This window comes from Strigops habroptila, chromosome 4, assembly GCF_004027225.2.
Source record: "Strigops habroptila isolate Jane chromosome 4, bStrHab1.2.pri, whole genome shotgun sequence".
In the NCBI taxonomy this organism is placed as follows: domain Eukaryota; kingdom Metazoa; phylum Chordata; class Aves; order Psittaciformes; family Psittacidae; genus Strigops; species Strigops habroptila.
Window position 1 is genome coordinate 2,577,213 of NC_046358.1, and position 16,892 is coordinate 2,594,104.

The 16,892-nt window shown below is 43.6% G+C and overlaps 1 protein-coding gene across 1 annotated transcript; it reads left to right on the forward strand.

The window, feature by feature from the left end:
• The first annotated feature begins 1,045 nt into the window (after positions 1 to 1,045).
• On the forward strand, positions 1,046 to 14,058 carry LOC115607758 (acyl-CoA (8-3)-desaturase-like). Its single transcript, XM_030485400.1, has 12 exons — positions 1,046 to 1,249; positions 4,749 to 4,859; positions 6,338 to 6,535; positions 6,934 to 7,035; positions 7,207 to 7,335; positions 8,355 to 8,415; positions 10,227 to 10,303; positions 11,125 to 11,222; positions 11,854 to 11,950; positions 12,757 to 12,836; positions 13,583 to 13,708; positions 13,898 to 14,058. Exons 1-12 carry the CDS (start codon positions 1,046 to 1,048, stop codon positions 13,947 to 13,949), a joined length of 1,335 nt encoding a protein of 444 aa, XP_030341260.1. The 3' UTR covers positions 13,950 to 14,058.
• The last annotated feature ends 2,834 nt before the right edge of the window (positions 14,059 to 16,892 follow it).

Sequence of the window (16,892 nt, forward strand, 5' to 3'; positions counted from 1 at the left end):
ATATTGTGTGCGCATCCCAGGCTTAGCCAAGGCAACAGAAGCATCAAGCGCAGAGCTTTGGGAAGAGGATTATTACTGTAAAGGGCACCAAGGAGGCCTCCTCCTCCCTGACCTGTTCCTGCTGTGAGTGCTGGAGAACTGGAAATACAGGAATATGGGTTTTAATCAGGTTCTAAATACAATGTTGAGATCTTAGGTGACTTGTCCACCAGGTCAAGGGAGGGGATTCTCCCCCTCTACTTTGCTCTCCGAGACACACTCCTCCCCCCCCCCGCCCCGTAGTCCTGCTTCCAGCTCTGGGGCCCCCAATACAAGAAGGGCATGGAGCTGTTGGAGCGAGGCCAGAGGAGGCCACAGAGATGCTGTGAGGGCTGGAGCAGCTCTGCTCTGGAGCCAGGCTGAGAGAGCTGGGCTGGTTCAGCCTGAAGAAGAGAAGGCTCCTGAAGGGGAGACCTTAGAGCAGCTCCCAGTGCCTAAAGGGGCTATAAGAAATCTGGAGAGGGGCTTTGGACAAGGGCCTGTAGGGACAGGACAAGGAGGAATGGCTTTAACCTGCCAGAGGGGAGATTGAGATTCAGCGATTTGCATAGGGTTTGTTTGTTTGTTTTTTCAATTGGGCATAAGACTGTGCATAATTCGTGTTTCTTTCCAAAGGGGCTCATGGACTGTAACACCTAAACTAAGCTGCAGTATGATATTACTTTAGTGGTTGACTACAGGTTAATCAGAGGTGTACTTTAAGCAAGTTTTTCCCTGTCAAGAGCCCGGTAACCGTGTGCTGGGGACAGAATGAGCAACCCCTCAGCAGTCAGATACACCTTACCTGTAGTAGCTGTTACTCTTTGCAACCTGGGGTTGCGCTGAAGCAGTGAAGGAGCAGTTTGGTGGCGGGGGGGAGGCAGGGATGCTGCGGGGGCTCTGCCCGCAGCCCTTCACTTTTCCCGGAATCCCGGGATGGGGCGGAAAAAGGGCGGGGGCCGGGCGTGTCCCACCATTATATGGATGTGGTGCGGGAGAGGAGGAGGAAGAGGAGCAAGGGAGGAGGATGGCGCTGCCCGGGGACCCCGCGGCGGCCCCGGCGTTGCGGCGCTTCACCTGGGAGGAGATCGGGGAGCGCAACGGCCGCGGGCAGGCGCCGCAGGAGCGATGGCTGGTGATCGAGAGGAAGGTGTACGACATCAGCCACTTCTGCCGGAGGCACCCAGGAGGGGCCCGTCTCATCTCTAGCCACGCCGGGCAGGACGCCACGGTGAGGGCCGCGCTCGGCGATGCGGGGCGGAGGGCGCCGGGACCCAGCCAGCACCGTGGGAGGTGACTCCGGTGGGATTTGGGGCATGGAGCAGGGTCTATGGGTATGCAGTGTCACTTCGTACCCCTAGCCTTCGAAGTGCAAGCTTCCCAGCCTCCTCCTATGGGAACTGGCAAATGAAGAGGCTTTGCCCGTGGGACTGTAGCTGCTTATCCAGCTCAAGCCTTCAGGATTACTCTTTATCTCCTGATCTTGCTTCTGCACCTACTGTAACTCCAGGGATTGCTTACGGCCAGGGCAAAGCTGCCACAAGCAGAGCATCAGCCCTGTGGCAAAAGTAGCTGCTGCCAGAAACATTCCTTTAGGGAAAGCATCCCTCTGAAATGTCACTCAGCATAACTTGGAGGGGAAACGAAGACAGTATGCTTTCCCAAGCAGAATTCCAGAGAAGTTTCTGTAGGCATGGCTCCTCCTGAGCCTGGAGATGAACAAAATCAAAAGGATCAGCCAGTTACAAGTGCCCAACTGCTGGGGAGTTAGTTCATGGGCAAAAGGACTTCTGCTCATTGTGTTTCCTTGCCTGACTGGTGTTTTAATGCCGTGGAAGTTTGTGGTAAACTCACACCGAAATGTTCAGCTGATTCCCTGGAGTTCTTGTCTTCTGGTGTATGCAGGGAGGGTGGAAAACAGTGGTAAATTAACATCCACACAAAGATGTGACAAATGTTATTGCTGCCTTGCTGTGTATTGTGAAAGAAAAACGCCAAGACAAATAGTTCCCTGACCTTCCATATATAAGGGATCTTTGAGGCTTATGGACATAATAATCAGTGCACTAAGTTTAAATTTCAGACTCTGTATTAGAATCACAGACTGGTTTGGGTTGGAAGGGACCTTAAAGATCATCCAGTTCCAACCCCCTGCCATGGGCAGGGACACTTTTAGCTGCACTTTGCATTCTTTATTTTCCATCATTCATTTCTCTTGTCAGTACTATCAGACTTCTTCCACCCTGGAACACCCCAGGCAATGGAAACTTGGAAAATGCAGATATTTTTTTTCTGGGATCTGAGCTGGTCCTGATAAGTTAGTTCCATATTCAAATCATTAAGCCCTGCAAGGCTTCAGCCGCTCTTGTTTGACACCAGGTCAATTGCCTTCACACACAAGTTTGAGGCACATTAAGCTGTGCACCACAGTGGAAAAATGCTGGGATATTTCCTCTTCTTTCTTATTAAACATATACAATACAATTCCAGCTCAAGGACTGTAAGTGGAATTAAACAGGAGAGGGTTTACTTTGCTCCAAGATGGTTATGTGCTGAGTTGCTGCAGGAATATATCCAGCATGGTCTAGTGTGAGGTGTCCCTGTCTATGGCAGGGGGATTGGAACCGAATGATCTTAAGGTCCTTTCCAATGCAAACTATTCTATGATTCTACGAAGTAAGGAACTCCTCTTCATTACTAAAATTCATGAGACAGTGTGAACCCAACAGGCTCTTTAGTCAGTCTGTGGGGCAGAAGACAAAAAGAAGTGGAAAAAGCATTGAATAAGAAAATCTGTAAGACTTCATTAAGATCTGTACACCTTGGGACAGGCCAATTGCTTGATCTTTTGGATGTGTATTATAAAAAATTAAGAAATTAGCTTACCTTTGACTAGTAAATTTTACCAAGAGCACATATCATTGAAAGATTACAAGTTAGGAGAGGGTGTGGAATACACAGAAAGCTTGCAGTAAGAAGAATGTGAGGAATGGAAAACTGAGTATAATTAATGCCACAATATCAGTAATACTAATTGTAACAAAACTGTGCAGAGGAGTCCTTTTATTGCTGCTTTTTGTTGTGGTGTTTTATCACAAAGGATAGAAGAGCAGAGTTAGTTGTGGAATGAGGTCTGAGGTGACTTAGAAAACAAGAGCAACAATCTTGAGACTGGAATTTTGGGCTGAATTTGGCAAAATTTGGTTGAATTTTTGAGCCTGTAAAAACATCTGGTGTTGCCACATCATGAAATAACCAGGTACTTGCAGTAGACCATTTTGCAGAGAAACTGCTTGCTGGTTCTTTAGATTCATTAGTGTTGTGTTTGTGTGTTCAGTATTCAAATGCACTGTATGTTACATATATGCTTCAGGGTTAGCCATGGAGTTGTCCGTCCAAACCTGAGTCCTTTTGGAGCAGAGGACAGAAATTCTGCAGCCATTTGCTCAGAGAGATTAGAGAAATGGCTCCATTTTGTCACACAACAGTCCTTAACAGACATTTGGCAGAGTAACTCTGGGGCTGGAATGAAGTGAAACACTGATTCTGGTCTGTTCAGGATGACGACATTGAGTTGGATGAAAGATGCCATGCAAGCAGATGAACAGGTTAAAGGTGTGGATGTACAAAAGCAATTTTCCATTGTTGGAGAATCTTTAGGGAGATTTAGATTAGACGCTAGGGAATCTTCACTATGTGGGTCATGAGGCGCTGGCACAGGTTGCACAGAGAAGCTGTGGCTGTGCCATCCCTGGCAGCGTTCAGGGTCAGGTTGGACGGGGCTCGGAGCAACATGGTCTAGTGGAAGGTGTCCCTGCCTGTAGCAGGGGGTTGGAACTGAGTGAGCTTTAAGGTCCCTTCCAACCCAAACCATTCCATGATTCCTTTCCTACAGACTGAACTTGCAGCTCAGCTCAATCTCTGCTGCGCTTCAGGCCTCCAGCTGCCCCCTTCATACTCTGGTGTCTCCTCCTCTGCTGTTTTGCATCCTGTCCATTCTGTCCTCAGCCCTGCCTAAAGGCTGTCACCCCACTGCTTTTTCATGTTTGCATATTTAAGAGAGCAAGATGCTCTCTTTAATACCAGGCCTGTGCTTATGAATTGTGTGCTTGGCATTCATTTCCTTCTGAATACTTCCAAGTACTAGAGAAAGTTCTCTGGTATCACTCGGTCCTCGATGAAGTGCTTCCTGTCTTAGTTAATCTGGGAGTGGAGTTCTCTGCCCAGTGAACAAGAGAAACCATTTTTTTCTTTTAAGCAGACAGATTTAAAGGGCAATTTTCTCTTTTGACAAGTTACACAACAAAGATTATTTAGGTACACTGATACAAAAAGTCTTTTGGGCACCTGAAGGAGAAGGAAGATGGAAAAGTCACTAATATTGGGGTTGGGAAGAGGGAAAGAAGAAAGGCAAGAGGAGTAGGTTCTGCTTCAGGCATACAATGGAGTCGAATTCAATTTTGTGTTCTGGAGCTTGCAAACCTGTAGTAGTTGCAGTAGTGGATGTCAAACCTCTTCCATTTGCCAGGTGAAATAAGATCTCATGTAAGAGCATAGGATAAACATGAGAAGTAAAATGTCAACAAAAGCTTGAGGAGATAGAAAGATCAACCAGCCCTCTCTGCTGTTGTGGTTCCTCCACAATGAAAGTCTTGTTATGCACAGAAGACTGAGGTTAGTATCAGAGAATTTGTTTTTCTTACTTCTTCCTTTCCTTTCATGCATTGCAGGATGCCTTTGTAGCATTCCATGTTGACAAGGCACTGGTGAGCAAGTACTTGAAGCCACTGCAGATTGGAGAGCTGGCACCAGATCAACCCAGTATTGAGCCCACTAAAAATGTAAGTGTGTCCTTCTAAATCAGATAAAAGGTAGATTAAAGGGAAATATTCTGAGGTGAGACCTTGTTCTTCTGTATCAGCATAGCTCCTGGAGCAATTGAAGCCAAGTTCTTCACAGTTTTTTGTGCTACTGCTTAGAAACAATACAGGAATATTAGTCCAAATCCACATTATGTGGTTGAGAATGAGATTCCTAAAAGTGATTTTTAATTATTACAGGAACTCTACATAAATAGCAGAGCCTTGTTTTGCTCTCATGGGTATCACAGCTATCACCTTTTCTTCTTCCCCTTGTTTTAAGAAAGAGCTGACCAAAAATTAAGTAATTCTTTCTAGCTGATAGTAAATTTTCAACTCCCTTCTGTTGTACGTATCTGTAGGGGAGAGACTGCAGTAGAGTGTTTTAGCTTTTAAACAAGTTTCACAAGCTGTGTTGGCATTGCTATTTTGGACAGCCTTCTTGTAGCTGTCTCAAGGTCATTCACAGAACAATCATTCACAGAAGCACTGTTGATGGCACTGAGAGAATAACCAAGCTGGTGTATTAAAAAAAATCTCATGGGAGAGATACAGACGACAGAATAGGAATAGTCTTGGAGTACAGACGTTCCCTGGGCTTTCTCCATTCCTTCTAGGTTGCCCTGGCTTTCCCTTTGCATAACCCCGCACTGCACACTGAAGTAAGATGTAACTCAGACATTAGAAACACAATGCAGAGGAGTCTGGCTATCCCAGAATGGCACGGCCACACTTCCTGTGCAGCTTGGAACCTCATGAACCCTCTTACCTTGGCCATGCCCTGCCTATTTCTCAATTCTATAGCTGGCCTTCACTAGGGTCTGTGTGTGCCTTGCTCCATGGAAACCCAAAATGATTGGGAAAGCAAGCTGGCAAGCTCCTTTGTGGGTTGGGCTGTATGAAGACAGGAATTAGGCTTGGGAAGCATCTGCAGAGCTGACAAAGACAAAGATGGGTTGGTCAAGCACCTTTGCTGTGATCATTTCTTCTTCCTTGGTGCTCACTAGCCTGAGGCCAGCTGGGTTCTAAGTGTCATTTTCATACAGACACTTAACCCTGTTAATCTCAGGAAGGGTAAAGTGAAGACATACATTCATCTATTGGAACCGGTCCAGAAGAGGAAGAACTTCACACAAAAGAGCTACCACAAGGTGGCATGCTACGTGCACATGCAGTACAACTTCCACTAGGCACAACTTCCATCTGAGCCCTACCTGCCGAGATGATGGAAGAAGCACCAAAGACACAGTCTTAGGAGTCTGGGGTACAGACATTGTGCTCTGAGGTGGCTGCCTCTTGCTCTGCTCTTTGTAGACACAGAGAAGCTGTGATAAAGTTTACTAACGTGCAAGCCCAGATCCTTTGCCCTTTCTCCCCTCCGTTGAAGTGGTCCTTGGCTGTTGAGGCTGCAGTGCTACACACTAGAAACAGAGAACATGTAACACTGGTGCTTCCCACAGAAAGTGCTGGTGAAAGACTTCCGTGAATTGCGTGCTACTGTTGAGAAAATGGGACTTCTGGAGCCAAATCAACTCTTCTTCTTCCTGCTCCTCGCTCACATCCTCCTGTTGGATACTGCTGCTTGGCTCATCCTCTTCTACTTTGGGACATCATTAATGCCCTTTGTTGCCTCTCTGGTGGTGCTGACCATTTCCCAGGTAAGCAACTAAGTCCACAGCATGTGCACACGGACTTGCACCAACCTTCATACACACAGTACTATTGCAGATATCTAGTCCTCCATTTCCTTACCTGACATAGTTCTTTGCTATAAGAAGCCAAACATTATACGGCATGTGTATACAGAAGATATAAACAAGGAATTCTGCATATGGGGAGCTCCCATTAATCCTAGTCTGAGATTCCTTCAGCAAGATATGTTCGGGGGGAAAGCCTTAAGAGTATCAGGATTTCATAGTTCCTTTCCAATTGTGACTTTGGAGCAGTGTCTGAGAAAGAGATCTCAATATTTCAAAGCAGAGGATGGATGTGGAACTGTCCTCGTCTCAATTCCTGTTTTTTTTCCCCTCCTATTGTTTTCTTTTCCCTCTTCCAGGTCCAGGCTTCATGGTTACAACACGATTTAGGACATCTTTCAGTATTCAGGGAGACCAAGTGGAATCACTTGCTGCATAAGTTTGTGATGTGTCATTTAATTGTAAGTACCTGACCCTGGAAAGTCTCTTAGATTTGATGGCTTTCCCATAAAAGTGTGTGTTCTGAAGACTCTGTGGAGGACAGCGAATTTAGCATTGGGCAAAGAAGGAGAATGGGAGCAGCTGGCTCTGAAAGCATTGTGCTTTTCAGACTTTGCTCTTCACTCAAACAGGGGGCATCAGCCAAATGGTGGACTCTTCTGCACTCCCAGCACCATGCGAAACCCAACTGCTTCCAGAAAGATCCTGATATTGATATGCACCCTTTCCTGTTTACTTTGGGGAAGAAGTTATCTGTGGAGGTCAGTGTGTGTGTGTGCACTCATGTAGCAGGAACTGAAAAGAACACCCTGGTCAGCAAAAAGCTGTACCATAAAGATCTAAAACTAAGACGTGATGACAGGTTCTGAAAAGAGATTGTTTTAATCCAGGTCTACTTTCTTCAGCCTTTGTAAGCAGCTCACAATTCACATTAAGTTCCTTTAAAGATTTCTGGAACAGCTGACAAGTAGTTGCAAATGAGTTAGACATGATGTACATGCATCATATATAGGGTCAATGTCCATCAGTAAAGACTATTCATGGTTATAGCACCTTAATGACCTGGCAGAACAACTCAATGGCCTTTATCATCATGAAACTGTCACTTAAATGTACAGAATCAGAGAAGAAAGTAGGGGGGAAGAGGAAAAGTACATATGACTATTTTTGACCAATAATACAACTTAGCCTTGAAATATCTAATATTTCACAAAATGAACTATGAAAGTGTTAAAAACACAAACCCAAGGAAATTCACCAGTTAAAATTCCCTCTATCCACCATCAAGATACCTATCATAACTTACAGGTCACACTGTTCTTTCATGGATGAAAGGTTCTGGCATAGTTTTCACTGCATCATTCTGTTCCAACCCAGGCAATAGCGGTATCTGTGACAGCAGTTTCCTTCCTACCACATATCAATATAGGATTTCCTTATGGGTTGCTATCTCTGTTCTGGCTTGTCATAAGTACATCTAGAACTACTTTTCAGCAACCATTTATTTTCTCTTACTGGAGAAAAATCTGATGCTTGCTTAACAGTTCATCTTTAGACTTTACAAAGCTGTAAGCCTTACATTAATGGAATGAGGGCTTATAGTAAAGGTGTATTATGTATGTAATCTAATAGGACAGGTACAAAGAGGGAACAGTAGGAATGAGGGTTGTAGGAAGTGTGCAAGAAGAGTGCCTCTCGGGAAGAAAGAATGGAAACCAGCAGGTTACCTGTGCAGTTTGCTTAGTTTCCACTCTAATTTTTTTGATGTTTCTTTCCACAGCTTGGGATCAAAAAGAAAAAATACATGCCATACAATCACCAACACAAATACTTCTTCATCAGTGAGTATCTTCATTCTCCTGAAGTACCATAAGGGATACTAATGGGGCTTGTAGGTCTTATTGTAGGACTTAAGCAGAACTAAGGTGTCCACATTAAGGAACATAATAATCTATTATTTCCATCTAATTTTTGGAGAAGTTGAAGACCTGAATGGATAAAACCCTGAGTAACCTGGTCTGACCAGTGCATAGCTGCTGTGCTCTGAGATCCTGAGCTTCTTTCCAGCCTGTGTTACCATATAAGCCTATGTGAGAACATGTTTCTGTGCCCTTTCTAACTTGAAACACATTATTTTGGTTTGGGAATTCCTAACCAAATAGTCTAAGATTGTTCCAGTGTAGAAAAAGTAGTGGGATAAGATTACCCCAGGTCATCTTAAAACTGGGGTGCCTTGCAAAGAGAAGTCTACATCTATTTGGATAGAGAAAATGGGAAAGACTCTTAACTTAGTAGTTAAGGAAGTTGGGAGAGTGAGAGGAAGGCTGCAGGGACTGTTGATGTGAGCTGGATAACTTATGGCTAATAAAGTGCATGGCTAATATATGGCTAATGAAAGCAACATTCACAATTTCTCCACCATCAGTGCCCTGATCTCCAGGCTCACCCCTGCCCTCTTTTTCCCACCTTAGCAAAGCTTTATTCCACTGGCAAAGCAGCGCAGCACAAGGCAATGTCACCTCATGTCTCCAGAATAGCCTGAAGTCTGCTGCTTAGGATGCTTGCCTGAAAAGTGGATAGTGTGACTTGAACCATAAAACCCAGCAGAAATGGGCACTTCCAAGGTGTGATTCATTCAACCTATTTTTGCCCTTGACCTGTGAAGATGGTAGGAACTGCATTCCAGCAGTGCTATTCTCTCAAGTCACTAGGCAGATCTATCATGGTTAGTTCAGATGTGCATATCTCAGATGTACAACTCAGAGATGCCTTGTTAAGGAAGGTGATCCTATCTCAGATCTTCCATGTCCTCCACAGTGGCTCTGAAAGATGTGGTATGACATTGGAACTCAGTAGTGATCAAATTTATATAATAGTCTGTGAGTTTTCGTTTGGTTTTAAGTATAAGTGAGATGTCCACTTGGAAGGTTGAGTTTGCGTTTGAGTTCTCACAACCTAAAAATCCATGGGAGGCAAGGGATTTCGTAGGTATTCCTATTGTTCCTCTCCTTTGACCAACAAATGGGGAGCCAAATAACCTTTCCGAAGCCTCTTCTCAAAATACTCCTCTGTGGCTGTCCATCAGTTAAAAGCCTAAAATGAAATCTCAGGTTTGTAACCACTATCAGGTTAATGGACAGACCTAGAAATGTTTAGAGATACTAAAGCAGCATTCTAGCCAGTATCAGTCAGTTGCTCTCTTGCGAAGTTGTTTACTGTGATACTCAAAAGGATTATTAAGTTTCTGGGGTCTTGTCCTCCTTATTTCTCAGGAATCTAAACACTCCTTTTTGTTTTCATTCTTCTCTGAAAGAAGCAGTGGTCATAGCTCTCCCTGAGGAAACAGAAGGCCATGTATTGAGAGGTGACATGAGCAGTAGCAAGCTGTCCTGCTGAAGAGCAGGAACTGTCCTCAATCAAGCTTCCGAGAGCTTCTTGTCTTACCTTCGTTTTACCTCTTGAGGTCAGCAGGCTCCCAAATTGCTCACTGATGCTCTGCAGTGGTGCATACTGGTACCATCCAGAAAATTCTACAGCCCTAAAAATTCTTGGGATATTCTCCATATTGAGTAACCATTGAAGGATCCTTTGCTTCCAGTTTATCTGTCATTCAGTCCATTACATTACCAATTATATGAATTCTCCCTTACAGCTCTGCCTCCACTCCTGTTTCCCACCTACTTCCACTACCACACGTTTTATATCGCATACACAAAAAGGTACTGGGCGGTGAGTATTGCTGCTTGTGCAACCAAGAAGGGGTCAGTTGTGGGCCTTCAACCCTTCCTCTGAACATGGAGCCAGTTTCTGCCCAGAGGTCAGCCCCTGCTGTGTGCCATTCAGTTAAGCCTGACAGTCCAGTCAGTTTTGTGCAGGGTTTTCAGTGGCTCTGCATACTTTCTGCTACAACCATTATGTTCCCAGCTCAAATACAGAGTCCTGAAAACAAACAGGCTGTTTTGGCTTTTACTGCTTTGCCTCATTTGCAGAACCATGGAGTGTACTGTCTCGTTTGGTTTGGGAAGCAAAATGGAAGGTCCATAGTGGTCAGGAACAGCAGGATGTGGATTTATAGCAACTGTTGTCCTTGATTTGTTAGCAGTATCCATATACTTGGCATTACTTCCTATGCAGGCACACAGAATTAGTGCTTTGTTCTTCCTTCTCTTATGTGTGTTATGCATGCAGGAGGACAGCAAATTCCAGCCACAATGAGATCATTGTTGGGCTACCACTTAACTCACTGTGGAGTCCTGGGCAATGATTTGAGACAAGTCTTCGAATCATGTTCCTGAATGCATAGTCATTTGCTAATATGTCAATCTACTTACTAGGCATAAATACTCACATTCATCTCTATTATAGCAAGCTGTGAAGAAGTACTACCAGCTTGTGTTAAATTGGATTGCTCTGGTTACAGTTTTACTCATTCAATTCAGCAAAAACCTGTAAAAGCTGAATGTAGATTGTTTTCTTGTGCGTATAACATGAAGCTTAGAAAAAGATTTAAGCAAATATAATTATTTTCTTGTTGTCTCTGGTTTTGGTAGGACTTGGCCTGGATGCTGACCTTCTACATCAGATTCTTTTTTATTTATGGATCATTATTAGAAATAAAGAGTCTCGTGGCATATTATTTTATATTCAGGTAATATGTCTTTAGAAGGTTCTTCAGTCTTTCTCTACATATTCTTTCCATTTGTGCCTGCCTTTCTCTGCCCTATCTTTCCACATTCTCCTCTACCATCTCATTTTCTGCTTAGTTCTTTAATTCTGAGTCTTCTGCTCAATTGCCAGTTCAAGTTTTATGTCACCTCATTGGCTCTGGAGCAAAGAGACTTCACTGTGTGCTGACCAAACTGAGAAATACCTGAAGTAATTCAGTGCTTTGGGTGTTGGGTCTGCTGCGGGTTAGATAAAAAGATCATTTAACGGGAACAGCTTAGTCTGGGCTTGCAAGTTCTCAGGCAGCACTGGACTTGTATGGACACTATGCTCTCCACTTGGATCATTTTACTGATACTGATCAGGTTGGTCCTTGGCTACAGACAAAATAAGATGAATACCAGGCTCCGCCAGTTTTATAACAAAACATTCAATAATCATGAGTTTCATAAGAAGTGTGAAACTTCCAGGTTTTGGAAGTTCTTGCAGGTGCTGAATTAGCAAGGCTGATGTTCAGCCATGTGTTTGTATGTCTAGCTATGCTGCTATTTCAGTGGCTTATCATTGACTTGGTTACCTGTTACTGAATTCTGGCCTCTTGTCTGATTGCACAGGATGATGGAGAGCAGCTGGTTTGTCTGGGTTTCACAGATGAACCATATCCCTATGGATATTTATTATGACAAGAATTTGGACTGGATGTCTACTCAGGTAAAACATTTACCATTCTTAAGAGTTGTGACCATACAGGTACAAATTCCAACCATAAGACAAGGAAGTCCTATTGCATTAAGGGTGAAAACCTGCCAGGAAGTGGGAAGTGAAGGTTAATAGGATAATGGTATTCAGCTATGGTAATTGCTATCCTCCTTTAGGATGACAGCAATGAGATGGTCATGGGCAATCTAAAATCAAAGCTAGGTCCCAGCTCTATTAAGGTGTCCCTGTGCATGGCAAGGGGAATGGAACTAGATGATCTTTAATGTCCTTTACAACCCAAACCATTCTATGATTCCATTTCCGAAATATACCCACCTCCTCGCTTATTGCATCATTCTGTCTTGGACCTTGTCCACTTACATGGAGATGGAAGTTTGTGTCCTGCTCTTGCTGAGCAATTCACACTAGTAGAATGCCAGTGTGATGTCCCCTCTTTTCAGAGGGAATTACTGGAGCCCAGCAGAACAGTCTGATCACACAGAAGTACTCTGCCATCTCTGCTTTTTCTGCAGACACAGGTTTGAGAAGACCTAGGAGGAACTTTTGACCATTCCCATTCACTCACAGGAGCACTGAGCCAGTTCCTGGTTTTACCATGATCCATGTTAGCCAGTCTATCTACATCTGCTGGTCCACAAAGCTGAAGGAGGATTAGGAGCCCTGGCTTGAGGTAGTTCAGCTTAGGCTAAAAGAAAACAGCAGAATAGAGTAGCACAGCATACTGTGCTCTTTAGACAAATGAGAAAGGCTGCAGTCACCAAGCTGTGCTGACTTTGCTTTCCTTTCCGTTTCCCTAGCTCCAGGCCACATGCAATGTTGAGCAGTCCCTGTTCAATGACTGGTTTACTGGGCATCTGAACTTCCAGATTGAACATCAGTGAGTATGCACCCCAAGAGAGACTTTTATTCCCTATTTAAAAAAAATAATTCCTTCTCTTTTTCTCTTCCCTACTCTTTTTTGCTCTGAATTCTGCAAATAGTTGTGGGGTACCAATGAGTTTGTCTTTTAAAAGACTGAAAACCCTAAGCAGAATCATAATGCAGTTCAAAACCTTCACTAGACCCGCAGGAAGGTGAGAATGCCTAGTGAAAACTGAACATGGGCAGGACTTATGAAATCATACAGGCAGCAACAGGGTCTATCCAGACACTAGTAATGCTTACAAGTAGTAGCTTGTAAGCATTAGTGAAAGTGTACATGCTAAGGCACCCTGATTATAGCCTGACACTATAGCTTAAGTCTACCTGTACTAACTGCTTACGCTATTACTCTAGAGACTGAGATATGCAGCTGAAGGATGGGCTCATCTGCTTTTCTGTGCTATGGAGATGGTTACTTCTGGAGAAAAGAGAGTGGGGAAGTAATTTCTTCCTGTTTATGGCATCACTTAATCTGGAGAAATGTTACTTCAGAGATGCTAGAGACAAATGTGGATAATAACAGAGGGGGAAAGCTGGAAAGTCGTATGAGTTACTTGTGCTGAAAGCACACCAACGAGGAAGAAGAACCAGAAGCAGCTAAAGACCCTACTCAGTCTGGGAAGTAGTAAAGAATGTGAACATATACAAGGCAGTATTTCTTATGGAGCACTGGAAGAGAATTTATCTGTCTCCTGTTCACAGCCTGTTCCCCACAATGCCAAGACACAACTACTGGAAGGTGGCTCCTCTGGTGAAGTCCTTGTGTGCCAAACATGGCATAGAGTACCAATGCAAGCCATTGCTCACAGCTTTTGCAGACATTGTGCAGTAAGTACAACACAGTGGCCAAAAAATTGCAGAAGGATGTAGGGGAGACTAGAATACTAAGAACAACAGTTGGATTATTCTTCTCTTACAAACCAACACACAAACCCTCCTTTCAATTGCCCTCACCAACATTCTCCTAAGTAACCCTGCATAATGTGGCCTCTTGTGCTTTCTCTTTCTCTCTCACAGCTCTCTGAAGAGCTCAGGAGAGCTCTGGCTTGATGCCTACCTACACAAATAAAAAGACAAGGCTTGATGGTACCAATCACAGCCTGCCACATCTTTGCATTCCCAGCAAGTTGAGGACCAGGGACCACAAGGGACTCTATGGCAGAAGAAAATGGATAAGAACTGAAGGATATGATTCCAATAGATATGAAGTTACTTGGATTTTACTTCTGGTCTTGCCTGGTGTTTTGGTTCAGATGTCTTGAGAGTGCCTCTTAGATGGCTCTGGGTGATGCCTGGACAAACCCAAAGCACTGACAAAGCCATTGTGCACATCAGAGGGCTCTCACAGACCACTGCAGGTCAATTAGTTCTAGGGTTAGTGTTGAGGTAAGGATTAGAGTAACAGCTAAATTTAGAGTAAGGTTTCAGAGTTAGTGTGGGGCATTGGCTTAGCCGGAACCCAGGTCCAAAACAGACACCCATTGACTAGGGTTCCCTCACAGGAGCAGCCAGGAAGGTATAAAACATCAGCTTACCCAAAGAGCTTTTGAAGCAGATCCAACAGCAGCTGGACTGCTGAGGCTTTTGTGCTTCCTGTTGTGATACAGGGAACATCCACTCCGTGATGGAGGAGGAAGGATGAGCACTCACTGCCAGCTGAGGAACTTATTTATCGGGTTTTTTGCTCATAGGTATATGAGTTATGGGTTAGAAGTTATGAAATCTTATGACCCGAGTGGTGGATAAGTGGATTCACATGGTAGAGCAGTCTAGGCAACAGGGGATTGAGCTCCTGCTTGCCTTGGGTTTTTGTCATATTTCTTAATGAGCTCATGAAATAAAATTTAAATCACAGAACAGATTGTCCTGTAACTTTGACAGATCCAAATGAACTGTGACAGTCACTGACCCTGACCCAAAACCCAATAGGTCTGAACCCAAACCCAATGGCCCTAACCTTCAACCTAACTCTAATAGGCCCTAACATTAAACTAAGCCTAACTGTAATGGCCCTAACCATAACCCTAACCCTGTTAGGCCCTGACCCTAACAGTAACTCAAACCCAAATAGGCCCTAACCACAACACTAACCCTAAATCTAACCCTTTCCTTAATGGCCCTAACCCAAACACCAATAGGTCCTTAACCTTACCTTAACCCTATCTCTGATGGCCCTAACTGTAAACATAACACTAACAGGGTGTAACATTAAGCATAACTCTAACCCTAACGACCCTAACCTTAACCCCAACCCCTAGCAATTATAGGCACTAACTCCAAACCCTGACAGTCCCTAACCCTAAAATCAACACTAATAGGCCCTTACCCCAACCCTAATAGGCCCTAACCTAAATCTAACCTTAATGGCTCTAATATTAAACCTAATCCTAATATATTCAGACAGATTTGAGATTTTTTTTTTTTTAACTAAATGAAGTAAAATAAATGTTTTACTTCCTATGCCTTAATACATACGGAGGAGTTTATGCTATAATATTTGGAGCTCATTCCTGCTGTAGTTACAGAAAATCACAGCATGTTTATAAGCATCCTAGGAAGTTTTGGGGGGCAGCAAGCTTCCTTGCTTCCCAGTGAGGTTTACATCTCTGGAAATGAACCTGAGAGTTGGGATCACAAATAAAATCAGGTGAGAAAGGTGGGACGAGAAAACAGGGAAAAGGGTAGAGCTGGATAGTTGCTTAGACAAGCTTGGCTTGCAGGAACAACAGTCATGTGAACTCATTATGATGCAAAGCTTCTTGCTCCAGGCTACGTCCTGGCTACCTTTTGAATCAGCATCACACAAGGTTGAGTGCTGGCGATTTGGACTCAAGCAAGGCCTTAAACTGCAAGGGAACCAGAGTACAGGATCCAGACTCAAGGTTTTAAGTGAGACACAAACTTTTGTCTGTCAAAGCTTACTAAGACAAGGCTTATTAAGCTCAAGCTTATCAAGGCAGTTTTGAGAGTTGAAAAGTAAACTGAATTAGCTGAGTGGTCTCAGATTTTGGCTCTGCCAGGCAGAAGGTGAGTCAGAGAAAGAGGCTAATCTGGGTGCTTTGAATCACCCTTGAAAGGAGGCAATATCTTTTCAGTAAACAGTAAGAGACCATGTTCTTTATCTGAAGTGAGTACGATGGGGAGTACATACTCAGACCCTGAAAGAGAAGACTGACTTTGGGAAAGGGGACTTTGGGAACACAAAAATTCATTTGAGCATAAGCAGTTAAGACTTTCTTACAATAATGAAAGTGATAAGGTTAATAAATAGAGATCTTTCCTGGTAAAAAAACAAAATATGAGAAAGCCTCTGATTAGATAATGAATGGACTTTGCATTGTTTGTGCAAGAATTGAATTACACGTGTCATGCTCAGCACTGACTTTTACTTAAAACCTTTAACCCAGTACAGTCAGACAGAACATGTAGAAGATTTGTTATTAAACCACTTTCTGCCTTGGAAAACATGCAATTCTGTTTAGAGGTTAACAGCACAAAGTACAATTCCCAAACCAGGAGAGTAAAAGAAGCGATTCCTGAAAACTTTGTGGGACTAAAGAAGGACTCGAATTGCTATCAGTTATTCACAAACACATTTCCACTATTTTAAAAAGCCTTTTAAAATTACCTTGAGTAATTGAAAATCATTTATGTGGGTAGATGAGAGGCCTGATTTTGAAGACCAGTATTTGATTTTTGGACCTTCAACATTATTTGGCTTCTCGTGCAATCTGCAGTCAGGACCTCTGTGAGTCAAAACGCAATTAGAAAAACAAAGAGCTGCAAATGTTTTCATCAACTGAGGACTCGACAGCGTGCAAATGAGGAAAAGTGTGCAAGAAGGTTGAGCAAGATTGAGATGAAGGGCTAAGTGGATAAATGCAAAATAAAGCCTAAGCAATATGGATCAACACCAGAGCAAATAGTTGTCGAATTTTCCCCAGATATCTTCAACCAATCTTATCAGTATGGTCAATAGTACAGGTTTAGATGAAAGGCTGCCTATATTACC

Bases quoted from the DNA above. Each gene is read 5' to 3' on its own strand.
- LOC115607758 (XM_030485400.1), top strand. From the start codon at position 1,046: ATGGCGCTGCCCGGGGACCCCGCGGCGGCCCCGGCGTTGCGGCGCTTC. The intron at 7,336-8,354 runs GTCAGTGTGTGT...TTCTTTCCACAG, and splicing joins GGAAGAAGTTATCTGTGGAG to CTTGGGATCAAAAAGAAAAA. The intron at 11,951-12,756 runs GTAAAACATTTA...CCGTTTCCCTAG, and splicing joins TGGACTGGATGTCTACTCAG to CTCCAGGCCACATGCAATGT.